At 42.2% G+C, this 15,227-nt stretch overlaps 1 protein-coding gene across 15 annotated transcripts in view; it reads right to left on the bottom strand.

Moving 5' to 3' along the window:
- The window catches only part of spega (striated muscle enriched protein kinase a), a 64,537-nt gene that overhangs the window by 34,768 nt on the left and 14,542 nt on the right, over positions 1-15,227 (bottom strand). For 6 of the 15 annotated variants that reach the window (XM_020042386.3, XM_020042376.3, XM_020042377.3 and 3 more), the window contains exons 2-5: positions 5,854-5,896; positions 4,919-4,953; positions 2,272-2,376; positions 265-385 (exon numbers count right to left, since the gene is read on the bottom strand). In XM_020042386.3, the coding sequence (XP_019897945.3) occupies positions 265-385; positions 2,272-2,376; positions 4,919-4,953; positions 5,854-5,896 (304 nt within the window). Of the gene's footprint in view, positions 1-264; positions 386-2,271; positions 2,377-4,918; positions 5,800-5,853; positions 5,903-11,507; positions 11,535-11,800; positions 12,143-15,227 lie in introns of those variants that run through there. The other 9 variants (XM_013139806.4, XM_013139807.4, XM_034289652.1 and 6 more) reach the window with 7 other exon arrangements.

Here is a 15,227-nt window from a genome sequence, read left to right as displayed (position 1 = left end):
TTGTTTTAGAGGCCACTTTTTTTTTGTCATTGGGATCAGTGAAAAGAAAGATGTCCCTATAAAGGCATGGAGAACGTTCTTCCCCTGTAGAGGCTGAACATGCTGCCATAGTAGTCGCTTCCAACAGACACGCTTTCCTCCGACCCCAGCACAGGTTGGTTAGCGCGAGACAGGTTAGCGTGGGACGCGCGGATCAGGGGCTCCACCCCCAGGTGTCTGACTAGGGCCCCTGGTCCCCCATCGGGCCCCCCGCTGAGCGCTTGCCTGCTGGGGTGCATTGGGTCTTGAGCCCCTGGAGGCCGCGAGCCCAAAGCCATAAGCTCCCTCTCCACCACAGGAAGAGTGGCCCTCCGGTCAGGGCTGGAGTCTATCATCCTACCTTCACCTGCAGGGAAAGAGGACAGGCATCCGACTTTAAGTTCTTCTAGAGAGGAATGTGGGTTAGAGATATAGAATAGAGAATAAAGAAAGGCTGTTGAGGAAGCATACGAGAAAGAGATAAGAGTAGAAAGATAGAGGATGTGTGTGATGAACAGAATAGAGAGATAGAGAAAAGAAACAGAACGAAGAGCGTGGATCAGGGGAGACAGATGGGGAGGAGGTAAGCAAGTAAAATGCAAGCAGACAGGCGTTAAGACAGGTACAGTCACACTCAGTGGCTATCCAGATAATCCCATGGTCCCCTTTTTGAACTAACCCTATAGTAACGATTATTCATTAGGTAGAATGTCAGAAAAGGGAAAAAAGAAAATGTGTTCCACCCCAAGCACTGAAACATCCCACGAGCTCGACAAATCAGGCAGTGAGTGGCATTTTATTGAGTGGGGAGAGAGACAGAAATGCATGGGCAGCTGAAAGAACTTAAAGTCAGCAGCTTACTTTAACGACTATACCAATTTAATAGGTTGAGACGAGAAAAAACACATTTGGATCTTAAGAAAACCCCAATATGAGCAATTTGTAGTGGACAAAGGCGGGGGGGGGTCTGAGAAAGGCACACAGTCTTCCAAAATCTTGCAATGCAGATCCTTAAAAGCTTCTCTGGCAGTGAGACCGATTCGCTCTGGCATAGATTCCCTTGGCTCCGCGGGGGGTGAAAACGATGGGGGTTCGTTTTTTCTATCCTCTCAGCGCTCTTAAAAGGCAGGTGTGGAACAAGAACATTTCCATGACTAATCTTGAAGCTGATGATAATGAAGGACATTACTCTCATGCACATCACTAATCAAACACTTCCTACAAACGTGTTATTAGCTAACAAAAAAAGGGTCAATTGGAACCTGTCAAAAGTTACATTCTTCATTTTGGGAAGAAATACAATTTAGCGTGGAGGAATATTTTGTACATCTTTTTGGTGCATTATAAGAAATAAGGTCTGTGTTACGCTAGAGGGTGGTTTTCAGAGGAAATGTACGTGTTTTCTGGTTGATATTTCTGTAACGTATTCCTTCTTTGACTGCGGGTAGGGTAATGACTGAACGCTGTTTGCTTGCATTGGTCCCTTTGAGTGTGAAGAAAACGAATGCTGAATGACTCCTCCACTCTCATTTCATGGACCTATTCTCTTTATTCTCTTTTCTAACCTTCTTTCCACTCTCATTTGATAGCCCATTCTCTCTCTCTCTCTCTCTCTCGCTCTCTCTTCTCCCTTGGGAACGACGCACTCTCGGTCTGTCAGCGTGAAGCCATAGACATTGCAAACAGTCTCTTCACAAACGAGCGAGCAGAACAGAATGCAAAATTGATTTGTGCAGCGTCAGGAAAGTAACCATTTTCATACGCTACATTCAGACAGAGAGGTGGGTGACCCCTGTTGTGAAACATCTGTCAAGCCCCCCGTAAAAATCATCATCATTCCCCCATCAAACCCTGTTTTATCAAAATGTCCATATGCCTTGAGCTGGTGCTCTGAAGGGGTTGCAGGCTGTGAAGATGAACTCTGGCACACAAAGACAGAACGTGGTATTTCAAGATAAGTAATCTGACATTATGTAGGTTATCATGTCACACTGGACGTCACAACATTTCATTACAGTTTGGAGGCAAACTCAAAACCTCCAACCGCTACGTTTTGAAATACAAATATTGGTAAAACAAGGCTAAATCCATCATACCAATAATTCCATTCAAACCAAGCAAACATAAATATTAACTGAGAGGATGAGTAGTAATAATTATGACCTAATCCCAAAAAGCTAATTTGCAGCACTTAATTGATGAACAGGCTTTAAATCACAGATCCTGCTCAAGCTAATAAATTAAATGAATTACCTGCAGGCACTCTACAGCCAGCCTTGTCCTGGTGTCGCCCGGGTCCTTCCTTTGTTTCCATAGGTACCTGGGGCTCTGTGGCTTCATCCTCGGTTGTTTCAGAGTCTGAGAGAAGGTAGATGAGGAAAAAGAGATGTATAAAACAAAAGCTGAGTCTAGTCACAGTGACAAATTACACTTCACTTTCACTTAGAGACAGAGAGGATGCTGGGTAATAGAGTTGAGTCTGGGCAGGTGTTCTTTGGAGGTGGTGGGGGGGGGGGGGGTCACTGAACCGTAATATAAAGTTACTGGATATGTAGCCTCAACACAAGACTGGTCGAAATACCTTTATAGAAATATTATAGAAATATTATAGACTACCTGTGTGTTCTAGCTTGGAATGTTACTAGTACCACTTATTCTGAAACCATACAAGCATCCTTTTTATTCCAAACCCATTTCAAACCCGTTGACCCTCACAGAAGAGAACACCATTGAGTGCTATTGTACTGTGTGTCACTGCAACAGTTCCCCTTTAGCCCTCTTAATTGGTGTGATAGATATTAAGAGAGCTGTAATAACTTTCATCATGGCCTTTGATTTTGAGGTCTGATGCAAATCGTCTGAAAAGAGAAGTCGATTCAGCCAACCTTTAAAAAGATCAATAGGGATGTAATAAAAGAACTTGACATTTCTATGAGTGGGAGCGCAGATATAAAGAAAGCAACCAGAAAACATGTAAGAGAATTAAAAGAGACATTAGCCAGTGGTGAAATACTAAACGAAATGCGACATTAAACTGCAAAACCCTGTGGACATGTTGAGAATAGGGCAATATCCATAAGAGACGGAAAGATCAAACAGAGAGATGGGAAATGGCAAACATATAAAGACAAGAGGAAATGACTCCAGGCAAACAGAGCAGGACCTCTTTCACCTCTCTTAGTTTGTGGCGAAGATGTAAGATAATCAACACAAAGGTGTTTGGCACATAAAAATGGAAAATTAATAATATAGTCAGTGAAGCTCATGAATAGGAATTAGTTTTTTTTCACTCCAATTTGGTGATATCCAATTTGTTATTAAGGCTCTTCTTCATTGCAAAAACTCACTGTGGACTCTAGAAATTCGATGTTGAGATATGTTTCTTCCAAAGCACATCAAGTGACGTTCTGATTGTTATCATGCTGCTTGCTTAACCAAGACCTTTTGACCTAAATCCTTGAAACTACTTCACTGGAGCTCACAAGCGCCCAAGCCACCAAAAGGAGTCGCTAGAGCGTGACAAGGCAACCATAATCAGTTTACTAACCCCTCAAACCCAGGCAGTTCTGGCCGATCCCAGCACCCCACGCGGGGAGCTGTTGGACTGATGGAGCAACATACAAACTTTGGTCTCACAATGACACAGTTAAATGCGAGGCAGTGAGTTTACGACTATGTCAATCAGGGGCAGACTTTCATTTATGTACCTACAAACCCGATTCCAAAAAAGTTGGGACACTGTACAATTGTGAATAAAAACAGAATGCAATGATGTGGAAGTTTCAAATTTCAATATTTTATTCAGAATACAACATAGATGACATATCAAATGTTTAAAATGCAACCCCATACCATCAGAGATGCAGGCTTCTGAACTGAGCGCTGATAACAACGTGGGTTGTCCTTGTCCTCTTTAGTCTGGATGACATGGCGTCCCAGTTTTCCAAAATGAACTTCAAATTTTGATTTGTCTGACCACAGAACACTTTTCCACTTTGCCACAGTCCATTTTAAATGATCCTTGGCCCAGAGAAAACGCCTGCGCTTCTGGATCCTGTTTAGATACGGCTTCTTTTTTGACCTATAGAGTTTTAGCCGGCAACGGCGAATGGCACGGTGGATTGTGTTCACCGACAATGTCTTCTGGAAGTATTCCTGAGCCCATGTTGTGATTTCCATTACAGTATCATTCCTGTATGTAATGCAGTGCCGTCTGAGGGCCCGAAGATCACGGGCATCCAGTATGGTTTTCCGGCCTTGACCCTTACGCACAGAGATTGTTCCAGATTCTCTGAATCTTTGGATGATATTATGCACTGTAGATGATGATAACTTCAAACTCCTTGCAATTTTTCTCTGAGAAACTCCTTTCTGATATTGCTCCACAATATTTCACCGCAGCATTGGGGGAATTGATGATCCTCTGCCCATCTTGACTTCTGAGAGACACTGCCACTCTGAGAGGCTCTTTTTATACCCAATCATGTTGCCAATTGACATATTAAGTTGCAAATTGGTCCTCCAGCTGTTCCTTATCTGTACATTTAACTTTTCCGGCTTCTTATTGCTACCTGTCCCAACTGTTTTGGAATGTGTAGCTCTCATGAAATCCAAAATGAGCCAATATTTGGCATGACATTACAAAATGTCTCACTTTCAACATTCGATATGTTATCTATGTTCTATTGTGAATTAAATATAAGTTTATGAGATTTGTAAATTATTCCATTCCGTTTTTACTCACAATTTGTACAGTGTCCCAACTTTTTTGGAATCGGGTTTGTACATCCATGAGATATTTACTCAAATGAAACATACTGGAATATGGAAAGAAGTGAAACGAAGACAAAGAGAGAGAGAATGGATATGGCTGGAAGAGACTGAAAAAAAGACAGCTTACCGTAGCTTTGCTTTCGGCAGGAGCGGAAAACTTCGCTTCCATAGTGGCAGCAAGAGAGGGCAGACGGGAGAGCACCGTTACTATAGAAACCATCATCTCTCTCACCCACATGGCCAAGCCGTTCTATAGCCATTATTAGAGTCTAAAATACCAGCTCAACTGCCAGCCCCGGACACATACGCTGATTAAGCCTAATGCTGGAGTGTGCTGAGGACGAGGCCAATGGTTTATGGCAAATTATTTTGAATTTATGCTTGTTATAGAATTAGTTGCTTTTAGGTAAGGACAACGTACTGTAATGTTGCTTTGAAAAACAGTTTGGTCAAACTGACGGGACAAGAGTAAACGTGAATAAGACAATAACAATTATCGTACAGTTATAACAGTCCATTTCCTTGTGTGTTTGGATTCACCCATTTGTACCAAGTGGGATGGGACTGAATAGCCCTTCACGCACTGGTCCAGGGATATCCACTCAGCGAGGGGGGAGGCTGTGGTTCGCAATGGCTAGCTGCAACATATACAGTGGATTAGATTAACTCTTGGCTGCAAATATGATTTGGGAAAGAGCAGGAGCTGGGAGCATTTGCATTTGGCTGAGATTCCAGATGTAATGCTATAAAACTAAGACCCTCCAAAATGATTCATTCTGTAATGTTATGCAGAGATGCAACAGCGTGATTACAAGAAAATTGCTTGTGAGGGTGGAGGAAAGTCATTCTGACATTCCAAATGCATTTTTTACTAGGAGCAATTAAAACATTAAACATGCATGAACACTTCATAGTAAATCCATTTATTAACAAGGACCTGTTTAACCCACAAGGATTGTGTTATCAGATACAATAACAAGCTAAATACGTGAGACCAGTTATTTGTGTAATAACTAATATTACAATGTAATAAGTGTGTAGTAGCTCATACAGCAAACACACCATGGGTGAATCTTCCAAACGTCTTGGTAGAGTGTCCCGTTCTCTGAAATGAAGAGAGAGATACAGAGAGGTGCGTGATTCAGATCGGGCAAAAACGACAACAGTCATAAAACTAAATTAATTACTGAAATAAAAGAGCTCTGTCATTGACGCATCCAAAAGAAAATGCTCAAACAAGGAGAAGAACATCATATCTTAAACCCCAATACTGCCTTGCATACTAGATCCTCACAATTAATATGAAGAACTTACATGCTGAGAACTTGACAAGCCATTATTTCCTTGACTTCCTATAACCTTAAGCATTTTCCTGAACAACCACCGATCAGGACCTTGGAGAGTTTCACAGAATGACTCACCAGAGTGCAGCGCCACAGAAACCCCTGTATTTAGAGCTACGTAATTATTCAGCCGATAGATCTCTGCTCCCCAAGTACCATGCCCACAGCTATTAGCCGGAGCCTGTTGATGAAGTGTTGCCTGGTGGCCACAGCACGACCAAATATGCAAAGCCACTAGAAGTCTCTATTGTCCTCATCTTGATCCTGATTATAGGGGCTACCAGACAATCGTATCAGCACACAGCAGACACAAACAGGCGCAGACTGCATATTTACGCAGTGAAAGCTTTCTGGCCTGTATGTAATGGTTTTGAAGCAAAACAGGCTCTACTTGGTTATTTGATGTGTATTTAATTAAATATGTTTTCTTCTCTATTTTACAGAGTTGTTTCTCCCTGACTCACAGTGCATTCCCTACCCAATGACGACGACTGACTTTACAGGAGCCCAACCTTACATGAGGATTAGCCGAAAACGCAACGAGACACAACGTGCCCATCCAACCCAGACGGCGCGGAGACCCACTTAGCACTGTCAGTATGCAGTATGGCTTGACACAGTCCATTACTGTTGTCTGTGGCCCAGTTACGCAGTAGATCGATAGAAATGTCCTACAGAATATCAGTAAAACATTGTAGGACATACATCAACAAGATATCACAAACACACTGCAGAAATAAGCATTTCGATTCACTTCACAGATATTTTAAAGGCTGGTGGTTAAACGGCTATGGTGTGATTGCATTGGTTATCACAATTCTGTGAGACCAAACAGAAATCCAACTCAAAACCGTGACTCTCTCTGACAAACTGCAACACAGTCCACTTTTAACGTAAGGTATTCCAATGTACAGTATTATGTCAAAAGTAGGTATAAATTCCACTTTATTATGTCTAAAGTTTGGGAAAGGCATACAACTCCTTACTCCGCCTCTGAGGGTCGCACGTAAAAACCCAGTAATTGAAAATTAATTAATGTGTAAGTGCTCAACTCACCACTATTTGTTTATGTATAAACTCAATAAAATTGGCACTGAAAACTCATGTATAAAATTAAAGTAGATATATAGCAGGTCTCCAGTGAAATACTTACATAACCATGTTTATTTGTCGCATGGACATTTAGGGAATAAGCAGGGGATAAATTGGAATTTGGAAGGTGTGGGAACTCTTGACCTTAAACGGGGGTGGAGGGTTGGCAGCTTACCATAAATATAGAGTGAATATAAAAAGTTTACACACCCCTGTTAAAATTGTTTTTGTGATCTAAAAGAATGAGACAAAGATAAATCATGTCAGACATTTTTCAACTTTTAATGTGACCTAAAATGTGAACAATTCAATTGAAAAAGAAACTTCAATCTTCGAGGCAGAATGTATTAAAATAAAAACCTTACAATTACCTGGCTGCATAACTGTGCACACCCTCTTATAACTGGAGATGTGGCTGTGTTCAGAATTAACCAATCACATTCAAACTCACGTTAAATAGAAGTCATTACACACCTGCCATCATTTAAAGTGACTCTGATTAATCACAAATAAAGTTTAGCTGTTCTAATAGGACTTTCCTGACTTTTTCTTAGTTGTATCTCAGAGCAAAAGCCATGGTCCTCAGAGCTTCCAAAGCATCAGAGGGATCTCATTGTTGAAAGATATCAGTCAAGAGAAGGGTACAAAATAATTTCTAAAGCATTAGATATACCATGGAACAAAGTGAAGAGAGTCATCATCAAGTGGAGAAATTACGGCACAACAGAGACATTACCAAGAACTGGACGTCCCTCCAAAATTGATGAAAAGACGAGAAAAAAACTGGTCAGGAAGGCTTTCCAAGAGGCCTACAGCAATATTAAAGGAACTGCAGGAATTTCTGGCAAGTACTGGCTGTGTGCTACATGTGACAACAGTCTCCCGTACTCTTCACATGAATGGGCTATGGGGTAGGTTGGCAAGATGGAAGCTTTTTCTTAAAAAAATAAAGTCTCCCAAAAGCACATGGGAAAATGTGTTATGGTCTGATGAAACCAAGTATTTTTTTTGGGCCATAATTCCAAAAGGTATGTTTGGTGCAAAAACAACACTACACATCACCCAAAGAACACCATACACCCAGTGAAGCATGGTGGTGGCAGCATCATGCTTTGGGGCTGTTTTTCTTCAGCTGGGCCCTGGGCCTTAATCAGAGTGGAGGGAATTATGAACAGTTCCACATACAAGGCAATTTTGTCAGAAAACCTTCAGGCGTCCGTTAGAAAACTGAATATGAAGAGGAAGTTCACCTTTTAGCATGACAATGACCCATAACACACATCCAAATCCACAAAAGCATGGCTTCACCAGAAGAAGATTATCATTTGGGAATGGCCCAATCAGGGCCAAGACCTGAATCCAATTGAACATTTGTGGGTTGATCTGAAAAGGGTTGTGCACAGGAGATGTCCTTGCAATCTGACAGATTTGAAGCGCTTTTGCAAAGAAGAATGGGCAAATACTGTCACGTCAAGATGTGCCATGCTAATAGACTCCTACCTAAAAAGACTGAGTGCTGTAATAAAATATAAAGGTGCTTCAACAAAGTATTTGTTTAAAGGTGTGCACACTTATGCAACCAGGTTAGAGTTTTTTTTATATTTTTTCTCAAAGATTTCAGTTTGTTTTTCAATTGAATTGTTCACGTTATAAGTCACATTAAAGGTGGAAAAAGTTCTGACATGATTTATCTTTGTCTCATTCTGTTTTTATTCATTTATTTAATTGGCTTATATTAATAATCCAAAATCACAATGAAACCCTAAAAAATAATCATCAAATTCTGCTTGGCTCCTCTGCTGTCCATCTCTGTAAGATAAGTAAGTTGGAATGATCAATTACTGTGGGGAGAACAAGTATTTGATACACTGCCGATTTTACAGGTTTTCCCACTTACAAAGCATGTACAAGTCTGTAATTTTTTTATCATAGGTACACTTCAACTGTGAGTGATGCAATCTAAAACAAAAATCCAGAAAATCACTTTGTATGATTTTTAAGTAATTCATTAGCATTTTATTGCATGACATAAGTATTTGATACATCAGAAAAGCAGAACTTAATATTTGGGACAGAAACCTTTGTTTGCAATTACAGAGATCATACGTTTCCTGTAGTTTTTGACCAGGTTTGCACACACTCCTCCAAACAGACTTTCTCCAGATCCTTCAGGTTTCGGGGCTGTCGCTGGGCAATACAGACTTTCAGCTCCCTCCAAAGATTTTCTATTGGGTCTGGAGACCCAATAGATCTGGAGACTGGCTAGGCCACTCCAGGACCTTGAGATGCTTCTTACGGAGCCCCTCCTTAGTTGCCCTGGCTATGTGTTTCGGGTCGTTGTCTTGCTGGAAGACCAAGCCATGACTCAACTTCATTGCTGTTACTGAGGGAAGGAGGCTGTTGGCCAAGAGCTTACAATACATGGCCCCATCCATCCTCCCCTCAATACGGTGCAGTCGTCCTATCCCCTTATCAGAAAAGCATCCCCAAAGAATGATGTTTCCACCTCCATGCTTCATGGTTGGGATGGTGTTCTTGGGGTTGTACTCATCCTTCTTCTTCCTCCAAACACGGCGAGTGGAGTTTAGACCAAAAAGCTCTATTTTTGTCTCATCAGACTACATGTCCTTCTCCCATTCCGCTTCTGGATCATCCAGATGGTCATTGGCAAACTTCAGACGGGCCTGGACATGCACTGGCTTGAGCAGGGGGACCTTGCATGCGCTGCAGGATTTTAATCCATGACGGCGTAGTATGTTACTAATGGTTTTCTTTGAGACTGTGGTCTCAGCTCTCTTAAGGTCATTGACCAGGTCCTGCTGTTCTGGGCTGATCCTCTCACCTTCCTCATAATCATTGATGCCCCACGAGGTGAGATCTTGCATGGAGCCCCAGACCGAGGGAGATTGACCGTCATCTTGAACTTCTTCCATTTTCTAATAATTGCGCCTTCTCACCAAGCTGCTTGCCTATTGTCCTGTAGCCCATTCCAGCCTTGTGCAGGTCTACAATTTTATCCCTGATGTCCTTACACAGCTCTCTGGTCTTGGCCATTGTGGAGAGGTTGGAGTCTGTTTGATTGAGTGTGTGGACAGGTTTATACAGTTAACAAGTTCAAACAGGTGCAGTTAATACAGGTTATGAGTGGAGAAAAGGGGGGCTTCATAAAGAAAAACAGGTCTGTGAGAGGAATTCTTACTGGTTGGTAGGTGATCAAATACTTATGTCATGCAATAAAATGCTAATTAATTATTTAAATATGTGATTTTCTGGATTCTCACAGTTGAAGTGTACCTATGATAAAACATTCGACATATTTTGTAAGTAGGAAAACCTGCAAAGTCGGCAGTGTATCACATACTTGTTCTCCCCACGGCATGCTCTGACCCTCGTATTTAATTGACGTGCACATTTCACATCAAGCTTCCTCCCCTATTACATACAATGACTGGGATGCCCTTTAACATTGCTGGAAAATGATTGGCTCTTTAATTGACAGCAAATATGGTTCAGGCTGCAAGCAAAACTAAGCAAAAGATGGGCGGTCAAAACATCGCTAAATTTTTTTATTACATGGGTTTTTCCCTCCTCCGACATAGAGAGTGCCGGAACGCTGTTCCGTTCCGTTCCACCGTTCCGGTCCGTTCCTCCCCAATTTAACCCCTGGGTATAAGCCCTTATTCATCTGAGACATTGCCTGCATGAATGAGGCCTGTTGCTTTGCCATTGTCTTACACGTATGCTAAAGAAGGTCAAATGTCCATGCGACAGTACAACCTAATCAATGCCCTAGTAAACCATGAACCTGCTTCACTGTAGTAGGTCACTGCAAAACCACTCCATTGTCCCTACCCACAACCCCCTTATAAACCACAAGCCTACATCACTGTAGTAGGTCCAGATAAAACGCCATCTGCTGTCCCCACCCACAATGTCCTAGTAAACCATGAACCTACTTCACTGTAGTAGGTCCCCACAAACTCCATCTGATATCCATAGCAAGCCTACTTCACTGTAATAGTCCTCACCATTGCCCCTCATGAACAGTTTTTGAAGCATATATTGACATTTGGGTGACCTGGACAAACGTTTAATTTTAATAAGGAACTGTTATGAACTGTCTGCACACCTACATTTTCCAATTTTTTTTATAAATTAAACATTTGTTCATCAAATGAGTTTCTAAAGCTGGTTTTCACCCATCTTCCAAACCAATCTTTCCATAGTGCCCCTGGAGTGACATTACTTAATTGTAATATTACATTAAACTGAAAATCTTACCCTCTGTGCCATGAAGCATCAGGGCTCCAAGGAGACCATGGATTATTCCAGACACTGTGCTACACATGACTGTACATATTTATTAACCTAGAGAGACAAATCCCTTTGTTTACAGGAAAAAACTGTAAAAGGGCGGGGTAACAAAATATGAATCCTTCTCTGCTTTGTTGTAAAAATCACAATGCCAAAACAGCTATCTCTGTAGCTATAGCTACTCTGTGAAAAAATGGCTTAGAAAAAAGCATGCACTAACCCTAACACAGCAAGTTGTTTTTTGAAAGGTAAAGACTCACCTGAAACCTCTTCTTGGACCAGATTTTCTTCATGTCTTGAAGCTGTGCCCTCCACTAGGTTACAGATTACCTGTGGCACTTGCTCATCAAAACATCACTGATGCGTTCCAACCCAAAAGGAGTGTGGGTCAAGAACAAGAATTCTCATGCAAACAATACAAATAGATCTTTAGCTCTTTTTATGCGTGTGGGGGCGTGTTTTATAATCCTCCGATGTGGATTAGATAAGGAAAAGACCCAGGTGTCTTTGTGCAGGAATGAGAATGTATGTATGCCAATGTAAGCAGCATCTCTCTGACGTAGCGGACCGTGCTACGACTGCCGCCAGAGAAGACGACGTTCAGCTGAACACTGAGTCTCCCCCAACCCTCCCACCCCCACAAACCCCCACCCTCCTCCCCTTTCAGGCAAGCTCCTCCTAGGAGCAACAGTAGCTAGCCAGGGGAGGAACAGATTGAGACCCCAACTGATGAGGACAAGAAGCAAGGAGCCATGCGATCTGGATGTGAGACGGGGGGGACGGGACGGGGGGGGGGGACGTGCCAGCACCCCCAGAGCATCCTTTATCTCTCTCACGCTCTCTCTGTCACAGCACCAGCAGGAGGAACGAGGGAGCGAAGATACAACTGCCGAGATGGATGAAGAGGGAGACAGATAGACAGAGAGACGAAGGGAGTGCCAACGAGGGGCACAGTAAAACCAGGAGAGAGACGAGAGGAGAAGAAAAGAAAATAGAGAGACAGTTCCCTTCTGTTTGTATTATAAACCCAATTGATGTGTCTGCCCCACTTTCAAACCCCGCCCTCCTCCAAATCCAAATCCTTAATCGAAACTGCCTCTGTTTTTCCTGATCCCTCTCCCCTCCTCCCGCTTTGTTCTCCTCCCCTCTCTGAGCGCCAGCACCCCCCCCCCCCAAGGCATCAATTATATATTGAGAGTACAGATCTGTGACGTTTTATTAATCGCTGGTGGAGGGAGATGCCACGCTAAATAAAAGCCAGCTATGGGCACCAGTAAAAACAGATGAATGTCTCTTTTCCATCTGTTCCAGCTCTGCCCCTAAACACTATCCACACCAGATATGGTGCAGAGATAAATTACTTTGATAGCTAGCTGCTGCACGACACAAAAAGCTATGAATGCCTCAGCCCCTAACAGATAAACAAATCAATAGAGGGGAGAGAAAAACCCAGCGGAAGCATTCGTACATTTAATAGCAACGATAGGTTGTGTGTTGGTCTTTGTGGTGCTTTATTCCCAGCGTGTCTACCTCTTCGATATACATTAGTTAGTGTGTCACTAGGTCAGAAAGTGTGAGGGAAAAGGAGCGCATCAATAAGAGATGTGGGAAAAATAGGATGATGTCTTTCTGCTCCGCCTCCCCGCTCGTCAGATCTCCCAGGAATAATCATCAACAATAAATAAGACATCTTGGAACAAACAGATGCTGTAAACGGAACTGAGGTACGAGGGATGAGGAACCGAAAAGAAAAAAAACACAGCTGGCTCACACTGCTATCACCTGACACACCCAAACCTGCCTTTTGATAGAACGGCTGCCACACGCGCATGGACACAGACACACACACATTTATCTTTCTGTCTTTGTCGGTACCTGAGGTCTAACACTCTGACCAAAGATATCCATGTTCCCTAGGCCTAATCTAAACCTCAACAATGTAACTGTCAAAAATGTGACCTAAATGTATCAACCTAAAAGTATGTTTTTTCCTAAACCTAACCTTGGCCAAAAAAACTTTGGTGAGACCTTGTGGGGATTTCATTTACACATGCTGTATATGTGGAATACACACACACACACATACACACACACGCTAACTGTAAACATGCACACAAACACACTTAAACATACACCAACCACTCTCCTAAATGTGGTCACAATACATATAACAGGCATGCTCACACACAAACACACACACACACACACTGCATAATGTATTGTTTGTTCAGGCTTCTTTTTCCTCCACACCTCATCCATCAAATTACTGCAATCTAAAATTAATTACAACTGTACCTGAGATCTCCTTGTAAAAACCACCCATCCATCCAGAATCTAGATTAGGCATTTTCTCTAATTCAGGCCAAATCTTTCACACTGCCATCAACTACTATTCTGAAAAATCCAAACATCAACGTTATAACTCTAAGTGAGACATACTGCCTGTTCTGTTTATTGGTCCGCTACATAGAATCGATACCCAGGGGCTATTATCACATGACCATAAATCTGAGAAAACAAACCATTCACGGTAGTTGCAATAGATTAGCCTTTTTCTGGCTTCAGCCTTCATAATGTTCACATTCAGTAGTTGATAAGAGAAGTTGACTAAAGCTAAAAATAAAGCCACTCAGCGGTGTTCTGGTTTTTAAAAAGCTGCTTGAATAGTTGTCACATCTCCATCCGTTTCCTTTCCGCCCCTCCTCCCATCGCCCCTCCTCCCATCGCCTCACCCCATGCATCTCCAGAAAGAAGGGATTTTCTCTGGCAGTGGGTGATCAATATGAAAGCTTTCTGTGTGATATGAGATACAGTCCTACCATCACAATTCACTCGACTGGAATCAATATGTCTTTGGACTAATCATCACACTATTCCTCCTATCACAGCAGTCCAATAAAAAAAAAGTTGAAGAAGCAGGTGTCAAAGCTGCGATGTGCTGCAAGACAAACAAGACGACGGTCATTTCACAGCTACTGCGTACCAGGAAGTCAACATGCTACCTGCATGTCTGAATCTCTGTAGTCTAAAGAGGTCCCCTCTCCTAGCCTCCTTCTCCATCATAAGTCAAATCAAAAGAGGCCGAAAAAACTTGAATCACATCCAGGATTGAAATTTGCTGCTACAGTACAATGACGAGCATATACTCTGTTGTAATTAGCTTAAAACAAGTAGAAACAGAGCAGACGTTCCAGAAGCACATTGATTTTGTGACAGAGGGGAGTCGGCATAGCACAGCTCTTATGTATGCTCCCCAGGCCTAAAGATCTATCAGAACCATTCATCATGGCGTTAGCTCCCTGAGTTAGAACAGACTCATCTTGTGGGCTCATCTTAATCAAGTTGTTGATTGTTTTTTCATATATATAGTATGACTAATTTCTTTCAACAGATTCTACCACAGGACACAATAAAAGGATGTCAGTAAAGTAGCTGTGTGGTTAAGTCACTGGGCAAGTAAACGAAAGGTGGCTTGTTCATGAACAGGACACTTACACCCCTGGAGCTGTGTCCTCTCTAGGTTTCTTCCTTGCATCTAATTGCTTTGCTCTTTGGAGTTTTAGTTCCAGCCCCTGTATTAGGCACTTTGTGCCAACTGCTGAGGTAAAAACGGCATCATAAATTTAATTCTATGAGTTTGATTTGGTCGAGTTAACCCTAATTGATTCAGAGTTGCTCTCGATAATT

The sequence above is a fragment of the Esox lucius genome, chromosome 22 (assembly GCF_011004845.1).
Source record: "Esox lucius isolate fEsoLuc1 chromosome 22, fEsoLuc1.pri, whole genome shotgun sequence".
NCBI lineage: Eukaryota > Metazoa > Chordata > Actinopteri > Esociformes > Esocidae > Esox > Esox lucius.
The sequence above is the reverse complement of the archived record's forward strand: the minus strand, read 5'-3'. Positions and strand labels throughout refer to the sequence as shown.